This window comes from Carettochelys insculpta, chromosome 17 (genome assembly GCF_033958435.1).
Source record: "Carettochelys insculpta isolate YL-2023 chromosome 17, ASM3395843v1, whole genome shotgun sequence".
In the NCBI taxonomy this organism is placed as follows: domain Eukaryota; kingdom Metazoa; phylum Chordata; order Testudines; family Carettochelyidae; genus Carettochelys; species Carettochelys insculpta.
Window position 1 is genome coordinate 16404871 of NC_134153.1, and position 20226 is coordinate 16425096.

At 40.8% G+C, this 20226-nt stretch overlaps 1 protein-coding gene across 2 annotated transcripts in view; it reads left to right on the top strand.

Moving 5' to 3' along the window:
- BCAS1 (brain enriched myelin associated protein 1) overlaps positions 1-20226 on the top strand; it is an 89655-nt gene that overhangs the window by 17335 nt on the left and 52094 nt on the right. For both annotated transcript variants that reach the window (XM_075011497.1, XM_075011498.1), the window contains exons 5-7: positions 3875-4464; positions 14433-14567; positions 15396-15440. In XM_075011497.1, the coding sequence (XP_074867598.1) occupies positions 3875-4464; positions 14433-14567; positions 15396-15440 (770 nt within the window). The remainder of the gene's footprint in view (positions 1-3874; positions 4465-14432; positions 14568-15395; positions 15441-20226) is intronic.

Below are 20226 nucleotides of genomic sequence, written 5' to 3' on the forward strand. Positions count from 1 at the left end.
CATTTTGTCATCTCATTTAGAATGTTAATTTTAAAATGTTAAGTATTTTAACGTTATGTTGAATATACAAGTTGAAACAAAACTAATCAATATGATAAACCAAAATTGAAACATTTTTGACAGTATTGAAACAAAACAAGAAAGTTGAAATTAAACTTTTAGACTTATAATTGTGAACATTTTTTTTGAAATCAAGATTCCCCCAAACACTTTGATTTCAACAAGACTGCAATTTGTGGTGGAAATGATTCCACCAAAAATTCAGCCAGCACTAGTCATGTACTTGCATTAGCTGTAATTCATCTACAGGTTGAACCTCTCTCATCTAGCACCTTCAGGACCTGACCAGTGCCAGACAAGAGAATTTGCCAGACAACAGGAGATCAATATTTTTTTAGCACATTACTAACAGTTCTGCTGTTTACTGGGCTCTTAAAAGACATTTAGGGATAAATCACAGCTAAATAACAGCACAAAATTCTAAGAGCCAGGACTGGTGGCTGGAAACAAACTTTATGGGACCACTGGAAACTTGGCCACACCCATAATTAGTGGTCATCTGGCTAACTAAAAATCATGCCAGATTACGGATGTTGCTGGACGAGAGAGTGCAAGATTAGAGCGGTTCAGCCTGTAGTTTGTTTACTAAAATTAACTTGTATAAATTCATAGTTAGATGTCAAATAAAACTCATTTGGGATTGTCCGATAGTCACGGGTGATCCAAATACTTGGAGGCTATTAAAGAGTAAAGATTCAGTTTTGAATGTCTTTGTATTTATGGATTTAAACTAGATTTTCTTCTTGATTGGATGGGTGCTGGGTCGATGACATACCCTAAGTAAAGGCCAGATACCGCAGTCCCTTGTCAGGCAAACACCTGAGGAAGTTCAGAAACTACACTAGGCACTTTAAAAACTTTCAGTAGGTATCTAGCTGCACCTGGAGATGCCTAAATACTTTTAACAGTCTGGTCCTGTGTGCTTAGAGAGAGCTCAATAGTTAGTGGGCCTCAACAGATCAGGGAAGTAGCTATTGAATAATTGTATACAAACTGCTCTTTGTATGCACAGATGAATGAACAGATGCACACTGAATATCAAAGATGCAATTAGATAATATAGTTTTATTAAAGGCTAACAAAACTGTTGCCACCAAAAGTCAGTGAGGGCATAAAATTTACCCTTTCAAGTATGGACTTGGAAAAGGGAAATCTGTTTATTGACAAGCTATAAAACACTAGATATTGAAACACACACACACACACACGACAGACAGAGGAAGGAAGCAGAAAAATGTCATGAAAGTGGCAAAAGCAGAGAAACTAGATGAACCAGTGCTTTTGGCACCTGGTAAGAATCTGGCATTGGTGATGAATTTCATTGTCACAGCCCTCCCTTTTAATCAGCTGTTTCTTTCCTTGCTGGCAAGCCTTTCAACAAATTCGATTTATATTCACCCTGGCATATCAGCTGATTAGGAAAGCTCTGTCTCTTTCTTTTCACTCCATTTTATGGAAATTTCCCACCTACCACTACCTGATAGGTAGCACTGGAATGGAGACATCAGTGTTGCACATCTAAACTAGTCACTCAAAGAGTTAACTTAATGAAAAGAATGCAAATTTGATTTACTTGTGCGTGGATCAAGGAGCCCTCTCTTTATTTTGTGTTTGTACTCACCTGGCACAATGGGGTATACATCCATGCCTGAGTTCCTAAGGGTCTGTCCTTGGTAGACCCCACCTCTATATTTACTGCACCTCCTCAGGTGTCCACAGCTCTCACTGGCTGTGGATCACCATTCACAGCTAATGGGAGTGGCGGGAAGTGACGTCCTGGTCCATGCTGTTTCCTGCCACTTCCGTTGGCCACAAACAGTGATCTGCAGCCAACGAGAGCTGCAATTGCCCAATACTATCAGAGGCACAGATAAATATAGTGGCGGTGGCCTACGAGGGATTAATCCTGGCTGGCTACTACTTTTTTATTGCCCATCCGTGTCCTAAGCACTACTACAATATAAATAATAACATATGCATCTTAGCTACACTGTGCATGCTGCTGTAAACAGGGTTTCTCTTGTGCATGATCGAGAAAAATCCTAACATAGCCATCCTGTTGTTCTTCAAGGACAATGATGTCCTTACTGTTCTCAGGCAATGGGAAAGGATCAAAACAGATATTCTAGGCAGTGGCTTTCAACCTGTCAGCTGCTGCTCAACCATGTCATTGAATATGAGCTGCTACTTTATGCTGCTCCTTCTTAGGTGATACTTGCTAGTCCTTTAACCTCTCATGCATTTCATCTGAAGGGTACAAAAAAAGACAAGATGTTTAAGAACATGAAATTTGATGATTTTTTTCACAGCTCATTGCCAACTAGACTACAGCCTGTTTTACTGAAAACTGGTAATTTTGCACGGGGTTTTGGCTAAAAAAAGCAGGGTGGGGGGTGATTTTCCCTAGAAAGAGCCCATTGCAAAGCAAAAATTGGCCCATTTTACATGAAAATTTTTAAAATTTGAAGTTTGAAATTGGATTTTCAAGATCTGAATGTTTTTGTTGTTGTTTCTATTTAAACTGGACATTTTAATAAGTTCTACACAGGCACATTTGCAGAGTACCTAGCACAACAGGATTCTGTTCTGACTGGAATCTTTAAATGCTGCCACTATGTAAATAATAGAATACAAAATAAAGCAAAATGTAGAGGGTGTCCAACTGGCCATAATGAGAGAGCAACAATTTTTCCTTGAAATTTTGTAGAGAATTGTCACCAGTTTTGTGTAGCTCTAAAGTGACGGGATCTAAATCATGCTTAAATACCGTGGTGATGGTTGTCTGATAGACTAGATTATTTCACTCACACTGTGCAGAATAATAACAGAGAGTAAGCCGTGCGAGTCTATACACTATCAAAACAAAAAGCAGTCAAGTAGCACTTTAAAGACTAGCAAAATAGTTTATTAGGTGAGCTTTCGTGGGACAGACCCACTTCTTCAGACCATAGCCAGACTGGATATGGTCTGAAGAAGTGGGTCTGTCCCACGAAAGCTCACCTAATAAACTATTTTGCTAGTCTTTAAAGTGCTACTTGACTGCTTTTTGTGCAGAATAAGTAAATCTTTTCTTTTCCTTTTCTTCTGTAAAGGAAAGTTAAATGCTGCCTTTGGTTTTTTTTTTTTTTTTTTTTTTGCTAAACTTTTGCAGTACAAGAAGGTGTCAAAGTCTTTATTTATCTTACATACTACTTGAGGTTGACAGAAATATCTGAACTCCCAAGGATCTGTAATGTAGCTATCTTCACACATACCTTTGAGGTAGGGCACTGCAATTATTCCCCTTTTACAGGTGAAATGAGTCATAGGAAACAGTTAAGTGACTTGCCAGGGGATCACAAGGGAAGCCTGTGGCAGAATAAAGTACTGAAGCTAGGTGTTCCAAGCTGTAGGCTAGTGTCTTAGTCACTGGGCCATCCCTCTTCTTCAATCTCATTGTGCCTCAGTTTCCCCTCTGTAAAATGGAAATAAAAATATTTCCTCCTCCCTCCCTTTGGTAGTTTTTGTCTAGGTAGGAGATAAGTCTAAGAAAAGAAATAATGTATTTGATGCAGGGCCTGTGCTGAGCACTAAAGCTCCCACTGACTTCAGTGAGAACAGAGAACACTGGAAATTCTCATTAGGCCTCAAAGCTAAGCAGAAGCTCCTTTTGTACCAGAGAACATCCCATTTACTTAACACATTGCAGTATATATTGTCTTCATGCAGCCTTTGCATTTCAGAATGAGTGTATTAAAGTTCTCTAGACCACCATGATTATAAGGGTATCTTCCCTGCTTAGTTAGATAATTGCTGTTTATGTTTCTCTTTGCAGTGGACTCAAGCACAAGGATTGAGCAGAATAATGTGACCATTTCATCCCAGAATACAATGGAGATAAGCTCCACTTCTGATGCAAACGGAAAGAATCTTGGGAATGAGGCCAAGAAACCAAAGCCAGCTGCAAAATCTCATTTTGTCTTTACTTTTTCACGGTCTGTACCAGGGCGTACTGAAGAGCAAGCTACAGACTCATCAGTTGGACCAGCAAAGCTTGATGTCAGTTCAGAGGTGTCTGAAGTGAACAAAGCATCAAGTGAGAAAGGAGAGAGTCCTGCAACAGCTGTACTGCAGAAAGGGTCTGATAAAAACCTAACCCAGCCTCCTTTTGCAGCAGAACTTGGTGAAACTGAACTAAAAGTGTCATCACCACCTGAGACAGAGGACACAGCCCCATCCAATGCAAAACAAGTAAGCTTCTTTGACAGACTCTTCAAATTGGAAAAGGGAAAGGAGAAGGAAAAGAATCAGGCACAAGCTGAAACCCAAGAGGAAAGCCAGCCTGTGGAAATTCCAGACGGTGGTATCACAGCAGAAGAGGCTACTGGATTACAGAGCACACCAAACAATGTCCCAGAGGGAAAGGCAAGTGTTTGAATAGAAATATCAATTTCTTCCTTAATGAACTCTCTTAGGAATATTAATGGTGCAGGATAGCTACATGTTCTGAGGGTTGTGTGAATCAGGCTGCAAATACTCTTTCTTTGTAGTGACTCCCCACGTATCAGGGATATCTAGCCATCTCTGGAAGAAATGTAGCACTTTAAAGACTAACAAAATGATTTATTCAGTGATGAGCTTTTGTGGGACAAATATGTCTGATGAAGTAATCTGTCCCACTAAAGCTCATCACTGCATAAATCATTTTGTTAGTCTTTAAAGTGCTACATTTCTGCTGTTTAGTTTTGTTGGAGGACAGACTAACACAGCTACCTCTCTGTTACTTTTCAGATCTGGAATGCTAATAACAGCTGTGGCATCTGTGCTTGACAAAATTGGATGTGTCTGATCTACAGCTTAAATTCATTTGTATTTTTTCTGAAGACTTGGGCAAGATAACTGTATTCATGTTCCATTAGTCTAGATCACTGTCTCTTAAACTATGTTCCACAGAACACTTGCATTCCATGAACAGCTCACAGGTGTGCTGTGTGCATTTGGAAAAATAATTCAAAGTATATAATTTCTCATATTAAACCCAGACACAATGTTACTTATTCATTGTTATGATACCTGATTACATTACTTCATTTTGTTTTTGCTGTATATGTTTCTGGTTTGTTGTTTTTTTTTCTTTTTTCTTTTTTTTTTTGGTCTGACAACAATTTTTGAAGAAAATTTCATAAGTGTTCTGCATAAAAATATTATTGTCTGGTGTTCCGTGTTCTCAAAAAGTTTAAGAAACACTGCTCCAGATGATGAACATCAGCTGGTTGCAAGTATATAAAAAATGACTGGGAAGCACAAGTGACTTTCATGCTTTAAGAGCTTAGAGTCAGTTACTGGATGGCTTCAGGAAATTCTTTGGGCATATTTCGCATGAAGCTTATAAAATACTCTTTTGATGAAATGGCTACCTATTGCACGTTATACAACCTTTAATGAAGACTAGACTACAGTTAAAATTCTTTGTGCTTTATATGTGTAGTGCTCTTCATACAAAGAAAAGTCTTTAGAATGGGTAGCAATGAATTTTAGAAACACAGAAAATAAAGCATTAAGGACTTAACTGACTTGCCCAAGGTCATATGCTAGTCAAGAGCAAAGCTGGAAATACATGTTGACACTTTTGTGTGCTCTGACAGTAGAGCTCAGCATTTGAGATAAGCAGCTGTTTTTTGTATCTATTGCAATTGTTCTGATGCTAAAATTGAGTTGCTTTATACTTATTGCAAATATGGTGGCTTATTTTACTGTTTCTGCAGAATTGCAGGTAGTAGCAAAGAGAATGTGAGTGGTTTATTTATGAAGGACTGTCAGCACTTTGAAGTAGAATTAGTGGAATGTGGTAGCAAACGTGATCTGAATTCTCTCTGGCTTTATATTCATTATTATGTTCTTAAACTTAAGGGGCAAATCAACATAGCATCATTGACTTAAAAACAATAATAGTACTTTACAGCAGCTGATTATCCAGCCCAAACTTTCTCCAAGGGATGAAGTCAGGCTTTATCTGTACATTTTCATACTACCAAAATTATTAGAGAGTGATTTTACATGTCAAGGTATTTCAAGCATAGCTATGTTGCTCAAAGGGCCAGACCCTCAGTAGGTGTAAAGTGGTATAATTTCACTATTAGCTTCAATGTCCAATCTCCATCAGCTCAAATATTCTAATAACTTCTGGAAAAAATATAATCAGCTGGACTGCTTTTTATCAGACCTATGGGGGAAAAGGGAATTTTAAGAGCAGTTACAATACTGATGGACCCAGCATAACTCATGTAATTCCTAGAGTATCACTTATAGCTGCTTTGGGCAGCTTTGGCTAGATCTCTGAAGGAGATCTGTTTGCCTTCTGAATATATTATTGCTGTGTGGTTTTGAAGGTGAGTCTCCTTTTTTCCATGCTGACATTCATGCTTTTCTCCCCTCGTCTCAACCCAGTTTGGTTTTTCAGCTCTGGGCTCAGACTGGAGGATCTCAGCTCCAGAATACATCTATTTATCATTTTTTAAAAAGCTTGATAGTTTTACTGTAAGACTATGAAAGAATAGAAATTTACAGATAACAAATGTGTTTTAATACGAGTCTTCCAAAATTGTGCACATCAATGGGTATCTCACACAGCTAATTGATGACATATGGGCTATAATGCCTGTGCACATTTGTGTATATGAGTTTTGACATGGACTCGTGGAATTTAAAAACCCACTGTTTGAAGCACAGCTGAATGCAAAATCCACAATGAACAGTGAAAGCCCGATATTCTCCCCATATTGAAAGCTATTTACAAATGTCTTCGAAGTTTAAGTCTTGGCCTATAGCTGATTAAAATTGTTACCTTTACTGTCAAATATAAAATTCACAATTCATGTTTTGTTTGTTACTCTCTTTAGGCCTGGCCTATTATGCTGTTTCACTTAACTAGGAATGAATTGCTCAGAGGAGAAAGTCCTGAGAGGATATGTCACATACCAGAAAACGAGGGGTTTTAGAGCTGTATCTTATGCCTGTTCCCCAAACTAAGTGACCTATATGAGCAAAACAATATGATTGCTCGTATAACTGCAACTACACTCAGGCTAGGTCTACACAAGAGGGTCTTTCTGGCAAAACTGGGCTTTTGTCAGAAAAACGCATGGAGCATCCACATGCAAAAGGTGCTCTGACAGTCTGTTGATGAAAACTTAGCACATCGGCCAGCAGCTTGATACTTCTCTGTGTTCAGATATAACACCTTTCTGTCAACAAAACAGCCATGTAGATGCTCCGGGGCCCTTTTGTCAACGGACATGGCTTCTGTTCACCAGATAGCCATTCTGTTGAAAGAGGGCTGGGTAATCTGGCTGCTCTCTGTCTACAGAGCAGATTTCTCTTTTGATCTGCTTTTATGTGTAGATGCTATCTGTTGACAGAAGTTTTGCCAGGAAATCCCTTCCAACAGTCACTTCTATCGACAGATGCTTCTGATGTAGATGTAGCCTGAAGCTTTTAGGTAGTATAAAAATGTTGTAAAGAATCACACCCCTAGATATTTGGCAAACACTTACAGTTGGCCTATGCTTCTCTTTTTTCATTAACACTTAAGCAACCACAAAACCCAAATTTCAAATTTCATCTTTGATTATAAAATGTGCAGTGTAGAGGGCATGCTGTGTTGGTTGGTGCAAGCAATGAAATGTGAAGCATATGTACATTCCAATGCGTAACCAAAAGTAGATTTTCACTACAAATCAGAGTTAAACATTTGCATGCTGTAAACAAATTCCCACATCTGTAAGCTTCAAATGCATGTGCGTGAAAAGTGCACATCAATGCATTAGAAATATAGCCAAATCAAAATAAACTTTTCAAACTCAAACAATTACTTGTTAAAATGCTTCAGCTATTCACACAGCTGTAGTTGAGATATTTGGACAGCTGCTATTTTTGTTCATGTTGAATACTACTTTTGAACCCAAACCTATGCATGTGAAATCAATGGGACTATCAGTGTAGTGGAGTTAAGCACATGCACAAGAGTCTGCAAGATTGAAGCCATAATTTAAATAAAGAAGTTGAGCCCCAAGAAATAGCCAGTAACACTGCTGGTAAGAGGAGGATAGACACCACCCTTTTAGCTTAGGAGCTGCACAAGCATTCAGTGTTTGACAAACTGTTCTTTTTTCATGGTCTACAAAACTACATTCACATCACAGCATAATTAAAACAAGGAGAGAATTCATGAATTGATGAAGAATTTACTATTTAAGCCAAAGAAAAGATAAATTATTTGCCTGGAACGTTTCACTGAGCCAGGATTCATACAAACAAAATGCGTTGGCAGCAAAGCATTCTTGTGATAGGTTTTTCTAATGATTGAACTTAGACTATAGTATAAGCCCTTAATTACTCACAAGCTTGTCTCCTTACGTGAATGCATTTGGACCAGAACATTTACCCAAGGCCATTTTGTTCCTAATGTTGACTTTCCTCCTATGTTATTTCCAGAGGTTTCTTTCATTAGCTTTTCTCTTTGCAGAGCACATCATGGAATGCACCAATGCAGAGTTTTTTGTGGGTATTTAAGTATGGCACTAGAATGTGACATTGTGAGGGTCCATATTTATCATCTACTGCTGACTTAAACCCTAAAGGCTTGATGTTGCATTCCTCACTCCAGCAAAATTCCTGTTGGAAGTAGTGATGGACTAATGATTAAAACTCCAGATCAAGACCCAGATTTGGGTTTTCAGTTTGAATGCCAATGGGGACTAATCCAGATTGAAGTTCTCTCGTCCAGCACCCTTGGGACCTGACTGGTGCCGGACAAGAGAATTTGTCAGATGACGGGAGGTCAATATTTTCTAGCACATTACCAGCACTTCCACTGCTTACTGAGCTCTTAAAAGACATTTACGGGTAAATTACAGCTAAATAACAGCACAGAACACTGAGAGCCAAGACTGGTGGCTGTTATCAAACTTTATGGGACCACACGAACCTTGGTCACACCCATGATTTGTAGTTGTCTGGCTAACTAAAATTATGCTGGATTACAGAGTTTGCTGGCCAAGAGAGTTCCAAACTAGAGAGGTTCAACATATAGTATATAGGGAGGTCCTCATGCAAAACATGTAATTATAATGCACAGGTAAACCAATAAGTTAGGGAAATCCTCATACAAAACATGTGATTATAATGCACTGTGTATGCAACTGTCCACTGTCCATACAGGAAGGTATCTATTGTGAGTACAATTTTCTTGTTTTCTCCTATGTGCACCTATTTTTCTTATGCAACTTGGTTACCTAGGTATGAAAACAGGAGCTTAACTATGCCGTGTGTGTGTGTGTGTTAAGGGAGAGAAAGAAACAGTGATACAAAATATAGTCATGCTCTGTGTTATGCTGAGATTTGAATTGGCTCTGGGTAGCAAGGTATCCCAGGCTCTGTACTTCCTTCACCACTCTGTACATTGTGCAGTCTGGCTCTACTGAGAGTGTGTTTCAGGACCACAGTGAGATATGTTGGAATGACTGTATGAATGTAAAAGACCTAGTTCGGTTTGATAACGGTAGTTGCTAGAAAGTGAAGTATGTTGTGTATGTGTCTCTTTCTTTCATTTCTATTTGTGTGTGAGAGAGAAACTCGGGTTAAAGACACTAGAGAATTCCACTGAAGTTCTTTTGCTGATGTCACCATCTTCAAGCACTCTGTTGAGGTTAATTTTGTTTGGCAATGTATACTCTGCATTCTGGTTTGTTATTTGTTTTTGTCTGGTACCTCAGATTTTTACTGTCCCTTTTATAAATGAAGCTTTTATCATGTGTCCAGTAATACTATAGATGACATCCTTGGAGGAATGGCCAGTGAAGCTGGCACAGACTGCATGCATTTTGCGTGGGACATACTGTTCTTGGAAAGGTTTTGGCCTATAATTGGCAGCTCTGCAAACAATTGTGTCTTGTCCTGACAATAAATGTCTAAATAGCCATTGCGATGTATATTCTTTCTGTGACAGATTTACAAAATGTTGGGTGGGCATTTCAGCAGCTAAAAACCTGTTGTTGCTAATGAAACCAGTATACTTAACTCCTTGCTTACAGGTCTATGAACGTACCCCACTCTATGCACATTTCTCAGTGCCGAAGAAGGTCCATAGTAAAATCCTTTAACTGCATTCATAATTTTACATGCTCAGAATTCCACACCCCTTCTCTCCCTACTCACCCGCTTGCCCATATAAATATATATTCATTTGTAAATCATATACATAAAGAGTTCTTTTAGAATTCCATGATCTTGGTGGTCACTCAGTAATAAGTAGGACCCGTTCATGTCACCCTCCTATTTGTGAGCCTGTTGATAGCCGATCAGCCCAATTCTGGAGCTACAGATTTTACCACAGAAGGGGCAGGTGTTGGTGGCTGTTGGGGGAATGCGGGGTAGTTTCTCCTCTGCCTCTCCTCATCTGCACTGCGGCAGGACGTCTCAAATTGTGCCAGCCCCTCGTGGATTACCATTCTCCACTGGGGATGGTCCTGAGCAAGGCTCTCCCAAGTGTCAACGCCAATGCTTCTCTTTTTCAAGTGTGTCTTCAGCATGTCCCTTTATCGCTTCAGCTGGCCCCCAACGCTCCTCTGTCCTTCTTCCAACTTGGAAAATAGAATCTGTTTTGGAAGGCACTGATCAGACATCCAAACCATGTGACCAATTCAATGAAGTTGATGATGGATGATAATGTCTTCAGTGTTGGTCATGTCTGACTCTTTCAGGGTGCTAGTGTTTGTGTGCCTATTCTCTAAAGAAATGTTTAGGATTCTCCTGTGGCAGCATTGGTAATATTGTTCAAGTGCCTTCAAATGATACATGTGTGTTGTCCAGGTTTCATATGCATACAGTAGCTTTGGAACAACCACTGCACAGTATACAAGTTGCTTTGTCTTGGAATAGATGTCCCAGTTCTCAAAGATCCTCTGTCTTAGGCAGGAGAAAGCAGAGCTCGCATGGGTCAGACAATGCTGGATTTCCACGTCAGTGCTGACTTTAGTGAAAAAAATGACTTCCAAGATATGGGAAGTGCTCCACAATGTTCCTCAGTTCTCCACTGACTTCAGTAGAAGGCACATAAGATTATCCCATCGGTGAAGGTTGATGGGGCACCTTGGTCCTTTTGATGTTCAGTGTGAGGCCAAGATTCTCATATGCTTCAGTGAAGGCACTTAAGATGGTCTTAATGGTTGCAGGAGAAACAGCAGCAACCATATTTTCATCCACATACTGGAGCTCCATGATCAAGGTCTTGCTTTTAACTTTCAGTCTTCTGAAACTGAAAAGCTTCCTGTTTATTCTGTAGACAATCTTCATGCCATCTGGAAGCTTGCCAGCAGTGAGATACAGAACGGTGATGGGGCAATGATGCAGCCTTGTCTGATTCCTGTTTTGATGGCAAAGGGGTCACTTTGGGCTCTGTTGTTGCTCAATACTGTGGCAGTCATGTCATGAAGCAGCCTTGAGATGCTAATTATTACTACTTTCTGTGTCATAATTTTTGCTGCCTCTGGTAAATCCATACTTCAGTTTCAAGAAAATATACTGCAAGCAACCAGAAGGCACACAATATTATGGTTTTTATTTATTTGTGTTCAGATAATGTTTAGAGGCCACTATCAAGATCAGGGGCCACTTGTGCTAGGCACTGCAATTGCGCATGTGTGTGTTCATGTGAGCACATGACCTATGAGGGGAGGCTGAGGGATTTGGGCTTATTTATTTTGCAGAAGAAAAGACTGAAGGGTGGTTTGATAGCAGCCTTCAACTTCGTGAAAGGGTGTTCTACAGAGGATGGAGAGAAACTGTTCTCAGTGGAGAGAGAGGCCAGAACAAGGAGTTATGGTCTGAAGTTACACAAGGATAGGAGTAGGTTGGATATTAGGAAAAACTGCTTCACCAGGCAGGTGGTGAAGCACTGGAATGCATTTCCTAGAAAGGTGGTAGAATCTCTATCTCTAGAGGTTTTTAAGTCCCGACTTGACGTAGTCATGGATGGGATGACTTAGTTGGGGTTGATTCTGCTTGAAGTAGAGAGCTGGACTCAATGACCTCTTGAGGTCCCTCCCAGACCTATGATTCTTTGTGTATGTCTGTCTGTATCTGTGCATGGACAGCCAGTCCCTGCTCTGAAGAGTTTATAGTCTAAACAGACAAGGCAGACAAAGGGATAGAGAAATATTGTATTTATGCCACCCCCACTTTATAGAGGAGGAATTACACTCAGGAGATTAAGAGGTAGAGTTACAAAGGTATTTAGGTGCCTAAACATGCACATAAGTGCCTAATTCCCAATGACTTCCAATGGAACTTAGATGCCTCATCTCCATGGGTACTTTTGTATCTAGAGCTAGGCACCTAGCTGCATCTTAGTGTGCCTAAATACCTTTGTATTTCTGGCCTTGTGTGATTTGCCAGGATTATACAAGAAGCCTATAGCAAAGCGGGGGAAAAAAGTCTGATCTCTTAAGTCTAGAGCCTACCTCACTGCTCAGCTTTTTGGTTATCAGATTTGCACGAGTGTCCCTTTCTCATCTTGTCCCTTAGTGCTGTGCAAAGGATGTAGATAGCCCCTTTATTACCACTTAACTGCTGCTGGAATGTTCCAAAATGGCTTCTGGTATTTCTGTCAGGATGCACTGAAGGGGGAAGCACAATGAAGGGTGTCAGGAAGCACAGCAAAGGGCAGCAGGGGAGCCAGGCCCTCTATCCATAGCCAGCTCAGAACAGTGACCCAGCAGCCATGGCTTCTCCTTGTGACCATGCCGAAGACAGCAGTGTGGGGCAGCTTGACGGCCAGGGGTCAGTTACCTGCATCCTCACCCAGTTGGGAGCCTCTTTAGTCATTTTGGCCCTGCAGCCTTACCAGGGGAGGCCAAAGCATGTGCAGAAAAGAGGAGGCATCTGCTGGGTCTACACTCAGAGTCGAAAAAGGGGGAGGCGTTGGCACTCCTTGTTATACCTTGTCCATGCCTTCCCTATGGTCAGCACCACAGGCACCACACAGCTTTATTCCCACCTAAGTGTGGGGACCCTGTACCACTGCACAGGCTGAAGAGACCTAGCAGAGGTATAGAGACCCTCCCCCATTTGCTTCCAGCAAGTCAACTCTGAATGGTGTCTTCCAGGTTTCTTTCTTTCTTTTTTTTTTTTTAAGGACACAAGCACTGCTCTGGATAGCAGCCCTCATAGTAAACATCCCCCAAAACAACAACAGTTTCTCCTTGTGTAGTGGATGTATAAGGACCCAAGGAACCTTCTTTCCATACTCTGCCTATGGCCCAACTTGTGTAGTACCCCTAGATCTGAGGCTGAATTCAGTCACTGTGCTCTCTGTGTGCAAAAATCCTCCCCACTTACTAGGGAGGTAGGTGACCACTACCTAAGGGATTACAGGGAAGAAATGGAGCCAAGCACCCAATGCCCCACAAGGGAGCAGGTTCCACCTATGACTGGGGAACTCTAGGTTCGCAAGTGCCATTAGCAAAACTACCCTCTCCTGGGAGACTGCCTTTCTTCTGACAAACCTGTGGCCCACTCAGATGGAGGGCCACTCATACAGCCCACTCACTAGCTTTAGTTGCCCCTGGTTGACCTAGGGGCCACATTTTCTAAGAGTTCCAAGATCTTCCGAAAAGCTCAGCATAGTGGATATTGTGATCTTTTGAAAATCAGGTAGTAAATGTCCTAATGGCAGCTATTGAACACTTCTGAAAATCAGGGCCTGATTCTCTGCCTATGTGGCAAGTGGGCTTCTTTGAAATTAGATTCCCAAGTGTGAATGTGGAACATAAGAAAATCTGTCCTGATTGTGCTATTTGGAAAGTCCAGCCCTGGATACATGAGAGACAGCTATGTGCAGCCTAAAAAGCTAGCATTATTGTTAATGGTTGGTGGTGATTTGTTCTTTTTAACACTGTGTGTTCGAGATAAAAAATATTTCTGGAAACTGCAGTATATCAAGGAGCAAAAGCTTTGTTTGTATCTTATAATCAGACACTGAGGCTTTAAAGGCCAAAATCTCAGCCATTTGTTACCATGAACAAGTGTTAAACCATATTAATAGAAAAGGAGGATTGTTTTTGATGATGTATGTAACTTTACTGGCTGTGTGTGTGTTATACTCTGTAGCTCAGAGCAACATTCCTTGGCCAAGTGCAAATGCTTACCACATTAGACAAGAGGGGCAAAAAGATGTTTGTGAATGCTTGATTGTTCTGAATATGTAGGCTGCAGAAGTATGGCTGGAATTGGGGTTGTGACTCTGAGAGCAACAGGATGCAAATCACAAGTATTACTTTTACATTTCACTGGAAGTTAAACAAGTTGGGACTGAAGAAGCTGTGCTGTGTTTTTAGGACATAGATGACTGCAACCAAAAAGCTGTGCAGCAAGGTGTCGATCCTGACGAGGCAGCAGTAAAACAAGAGAACTCCAAAATATTTGCCTCAGAAGACTACAATAATTCTGTCATGAGTTTCTTTAAAACGCTGGTAAGTCTTTGTCTACAGTTCTGCTTCATAGTGTACACCTAAAAACAAAGATTGCTTATTAAATTCCAATTAATATGCACCTGTGAATCTCTCATGTTCTTACCTTCTCAGGTACCAAAAATTAATGTTCTAAAGCTGAACAGATGCCTTATGCAGTGCTTGGATTGATAGAGGGAGACAAACTGTGCAATAGTTACTTAATGATATTCATTAGGAAAGCTTCCTCTACTCTCATAGACTATTTTAGAACTGAAATTCCTTTCTGTTCAAAGTATTTTCCATGTTTTAACAATTGCTTTGCAAATTTCTAAATATACCATCATTAGTTACTGGCAGCACAAATGTAAGTCCGGAAAGAGAAAGGAAACCCATGAAATACAAGGAAGAACAATAGTTATTAATGAGAGTGGAAGCTTAGTAAGGAAAATACTAAAGTAGCAATACAAAAGAACAGCAAATGACATATGTTATAATCTGGGAGGATCAGAATTCATGATTGAGTTCATCTTTTGGGAGTAATAAATCATGCAGATTTGTCTAATGTATACTTTTAGCCTTATTTTTTTTCCATACCAGACATTAACTCAAAATTACATTCAGGAAATGAATTTCTCATATTAATAAGCAATAAGTCTTCCCCATTTGGAAAGCAAAATATAGTTTTGTATTTGTAAGTTATACATGTATTCTTTCCCTAATTCTTATAGTTACACCTGCTAGGTTCTAACTTATTGATGAAATTTCAGATCCTTCTTTGTGAGAGAAGAAGAAAGAATTTAGACATATTTCATCCACTGTTACAGTATTTTGTTTTCTCAAATATTTTAGGTTTCACCAAGCAAATCAGAAGCCAAAAGAGATTCTGAGGACAAGGTAGGCAGCTTTCTCAATGCTTTTCTCTCTGTTGTTGCCATTACATTGTGCTCAGATAGGCTTCAAATGCTATCCTTTCTTCTCCTGTGCCTTCTCTTCATCAGTACATGAGGTTACTGTTCGTTGTACTGAAACAAGCAGTACCCTCTCAGAAATTAAAAAAAGAAAGATGATCATAAACCAATCTATTTTTTTCCATTCTGTTTCAAATATTGTACTGAATGTACTACTCAATTCACTCCCCCCTCAGAGACTTGAAACTGAAATAGTAATATTATTTTATTGGAAGTTATTTATATTTTCAAACTAGGTGACTTTGGGGGTTTGGGATTAAATTCTGACACCCTTTAATATAATTGCAAAAGTCTCACTGGGGTTTCTGATTTCTTTTTGAATTTGCTTATATAGCTGTGGAAAGGTACCAGTTTTCACTTCCCAATTATTTAAATGTAAAGATAGAAATTGTTCTTGAGACCTTGCATACAGGATGACATTCTCACCTGCTTGAACACAGGGCCACAGAAGTCCTTCCGCATAGCAGAGCTGTAGCTATTCAGTACAGGGTTTGGACAGATGTGGAACAGTTACATAGGAAGACAACAACATATTCTACTCTTGCTGGACCAGGTATCAAAACCCAATGCCATTGGTGGGAACATGCCCACAAAGGGTCTGACCCAACTCCCAATTTAGTCAGTGGAAAGACTTCCAGTGATTTCAGTGGGACCAGATCCTGACACCTTCATTGTGTGTCTCTAGCAGTTACAGCTGGAGGGGCTATACTTTTGCTCAGTAGCTGAAACCTGCACCCTGATCCTGGTTTGTGAGGTAAATTCTCTCCTCCGCCCATCTCTGCATAATTCCTTCATTTATTCAGGTTTTAGAGGCTCTGAGGAAGTGAGAGACAGTTTCTCCATAATGACTATAAAACGGGGTACAAAGACTGTCCAAACTCTCTCCTTGCCTCCCTACTCTTAGCAGCTCATGAAAATCAGTCTAACCTTCAGCGGCACAGACCTTATTGGATCTGTATATATATTCTTTTATACTAGTTGAAGGTATGGCCTGTTGTGTCAGTTTCTAAATGCTGTTACATCAGTGTAACTCTAATGTCTTGCTGCATAAAGCAGAAGAATGATTCTGGATTTACATAATGTGACAGAAGAAAAACGGCCTCTCAAATGTGTGAGTGCCTGAAATCATTATCATTGTAGATCTGTGAAGTATTATTATTGTAGTAAGGACTGAACCTCTCTGGTCAGGTACACTCAGGAAATGAGTGGTCCCAAATGAGGAGCTTTGCCAGACAGGGGGAGATCAGGCCTCCAGGCTGCCCTGGGAGGGGCCACCAGCCTGCTGACCAGGCTTCCCTCCTGGCTCCCTACTCTCAAGCTGCCTGCGGTGGTGGGAGCACCACTGCTGCCGGGGCTGCCTGCCACCGGGCTCTTGGGCCAGTGTTCCCCATAGAGCTCCCCAGTCAGCCCAGCTTCCAGCTGGGGAGTTGCTGGTGGAGCTCCATGCCCCAGCTGGGCTCCTCAGCCTGGCTCCCCACCACGAAGTTTCTGGAAATGCTCCCCAGCATGGGCCAACTCGTCACCACCTGGGAGCTGCTGGTGGGGCTCCCCAGACCCAGCCAGACTCCCTGCAGGGGGCTCCCTGACCTCAGCTGGGCTCCCCACTGTGGGACTCCCTGGCCCTGGCCAGGATCCTCCCAGTGGGGTTTCCCTACTTCAGCTGGCTCCCCACTGCAGGGCTGCATCTGAGACCCCCCAGAGCTGGCTGCCAGCAGAGCCCTTCTTGGGCCCAGTGCAGCTGGAACTCTCTGATCCAGGTGATCTCTGGCTCAGCAACATCTGTGGTCCTGCCAGCTGGATGATAGAGTTTCAACCTATATTTTTCTTATTGTGCATATCTGAAACTTGGTATTGTCCGAAGTGTATGCATCTAATTTGTGCAGATTGCACATGTTCTGGAAACTGTTTTTAAAAACACAAATCATTCTAACAGAAACAGGTATGGCTTTAAGGATGCTCCTGATCCCATTCTAATGTCTGTATCAAAATTATAATGGGTTTAAGAGCAGAACTGGACCACGCAGGATATTTAATATAGCTTTACAGTGCAATGTTACAGTAGCCTACAGGAAAACTGTTGACAGCGTGAAATAGACAGGAATTCCAGGTGAATCTGGTAATCAATTCATATGACTATAACTAAATAACCTCAGATTATTTTTATTAGTTAAATTTTATCAAGTGAATTCAAAGAAAAAGGAGCATGGAAAACGCTTTTGTGAGTAGCATCATAATTCTGATATTTGGTAATAAAAATGACTGTTATTGTTCTTTTTTTATACCAACTTCCTGGCATTCTTTATGCCCCTTTAATGCTAAGAACCAGTCAAATTTTGATACTTTGGGCATGTAAAAGATCACATGCACAATTACCTAATTTACGCAACTCCGGCAAACTGCCCCTAATGATTGAGGATAACATTTTAAAAGGAGCCATAAGGAGTAAGGCACCCAAATCCAATTTAATTTCAATAAGGTTTGGATATCTAACTATCCCAGGAACCTCTGAAAATCACAGCCTACTTATACAGTTGCACATCTGACTTTCTGAAAACCAGCCTGGTATTTGTGCAACATGTGACTGTAGTTATAAATACGCTGTAGTTAGGAAACAAATACATTGTTTGGATTTGGTTTGCTAACACACCTGTAAAAAAGTAAACATGTCTGGGTGCCTCCCACAGGATATGCCAGTTAGCCTTTGTGCACAATATACGGAGACCTCTGGGAGTGTTTTCTACAAATAACATATTTTTACTCCCAATATTTTTTTTTCTCAATGTTAATTCTGGAGTAAGTATTTAGATTGTCAAGAAAATTAAATCCTCACTCCTGGTGAGAAATCACATTTTCACTCAATTCAATTAAAATAAAATAACAAGGAGGTATCATTTTGCGGGTCTGTAATATTTTACACTCAATTTTACTCCCACTCTCCCTGCCCCCATTTCAAAATCAGTTTGGTAAGGAAAGAGTGAGGAACAAATAATGACTTTCTGATAGAGGTGAATTCATAATCAATGCTTTTGCTCAGAAAAGGAATTTTTCCACCATATTTAAAATCCTGTCAGCAAATGGGAGTATTAAAATTTGACCCCAATTCCAGTTAGGGCTTGGTCTTCCCCTTAGTGAGATCAATGGGAAATTTACAATCAATTTCAAAGGGAGCAGGAGAAGGCTGTTCTTCAGGAGTAAAACAGAATAGCTTTTATAATGCAACTACTTCATCTGCAGAATATGTTCTCTCCAAGTATGTGTGTTCACTTCAGAGATAGCCCACACTCTTACTTACCTGCCTCCCCTAATTCTGTTCTCCTCTTCTCACCCAACTTGGTGGTGCTTTCAACCCAAGCTAGTTGGCAGAGCTAGTGTTATAGGTTACATAGAATCATAGGGCTGGAAAAGACCTCAGGAGATTATTGAGTCCAGCCCTCTACCCAAAGCATGACCAAACCTAACTGAATCATTACAGCCAGCCTTTGTCAAGCCGGGACTTAAAAACCTCTAGGGATGGAGATTCCACCGCCTCCCAACGTAACACATTCCAGGGCTTCACCACCCTCCTACTGAAATAGTTTTTTTTCCCTAATATCCAGCCTAGACAGCCCAAACTGTAACTTGAGACCATTTCTCTTTGTTCTGCCATTCATCACTTCTGAGAACAGCTTCTCTCCATCCTCTTTAGAACCCCCACTTCAGGAAGTTCAGGAAGACTGCTATTGAATCACCTCTCACTCTTTACTTCTGTGAACTAAATAAGCCCAAATCCCTCAACCTCTCCTTAGAGGTTATGTGCTCTACCCTCCTAATCATTTTCTTTGCTCTCCTCTGGACTCTCTGCAGTGCATACACATACTTTCTATACTAGGGAGCCCATAACTGGATGCAATACTCCAGATGTAGCCTCACCAGTGTCAAATAAAGAGGAATAATAACTTCTCTGGATCTGCTGCAAATGCTCCTCCTAAGACACCCCAGCATGTCATTAGCCTTCTTGACTACAAGGGCACACTGTTGACTCATATCCAGCTTCTCATCCACTGTAATCCTCAGGTCCTTTTTCTGCTGCACTGCTACTTAGCCAGTCAGTTCCCAGCCTGTAACAATGCCTGGGATTCTCCCATCCCAAGTGCTCTGCACTTGTCCTTGTTGAACCTCATCAGATTTCTTTTGGCCCAATCGTCTAATTTCTCTAGGCCACTGTGGACCCTATCCCTTCCTTCCAAGATTTCTACCTTGCCCCCCCCCAGTTTAGTGTCATCCACAAATTTGCTGAGGGTGCAATCCATCCCCTCATCTGGGTCATTAATAAAGATATTGAACAATACTGGCCCTAGAACCAATCTTTGTGACACTCCACTTGAAACCAACCACCAACCAAACATTAAGCTATTGATCACTACCCCTTGGGCCTGACCATCTAGCTAACTTTCTGTCCACCTTACAGTCAATTTATCCAATCCATACTTCCTTCATTTGCAGGCAAGAATATTGTGGGATACTCTATCAAAAGCTTTGCTAAAGTTAAGGCATATTACATCCATTGACTTCCCCATGTACACAGAACTAGTTACCTCATCATAGAAGGATTTCATTCTAGTTACATTCTGGGTTCTATTTCATCTCAGACTGGTTGCCTACCTGTTTTACACGCAGGATGCATTTGAGTCTCACAGTCCTCCAGGGTCTTCCCACAATTCCCCCCAGGACAG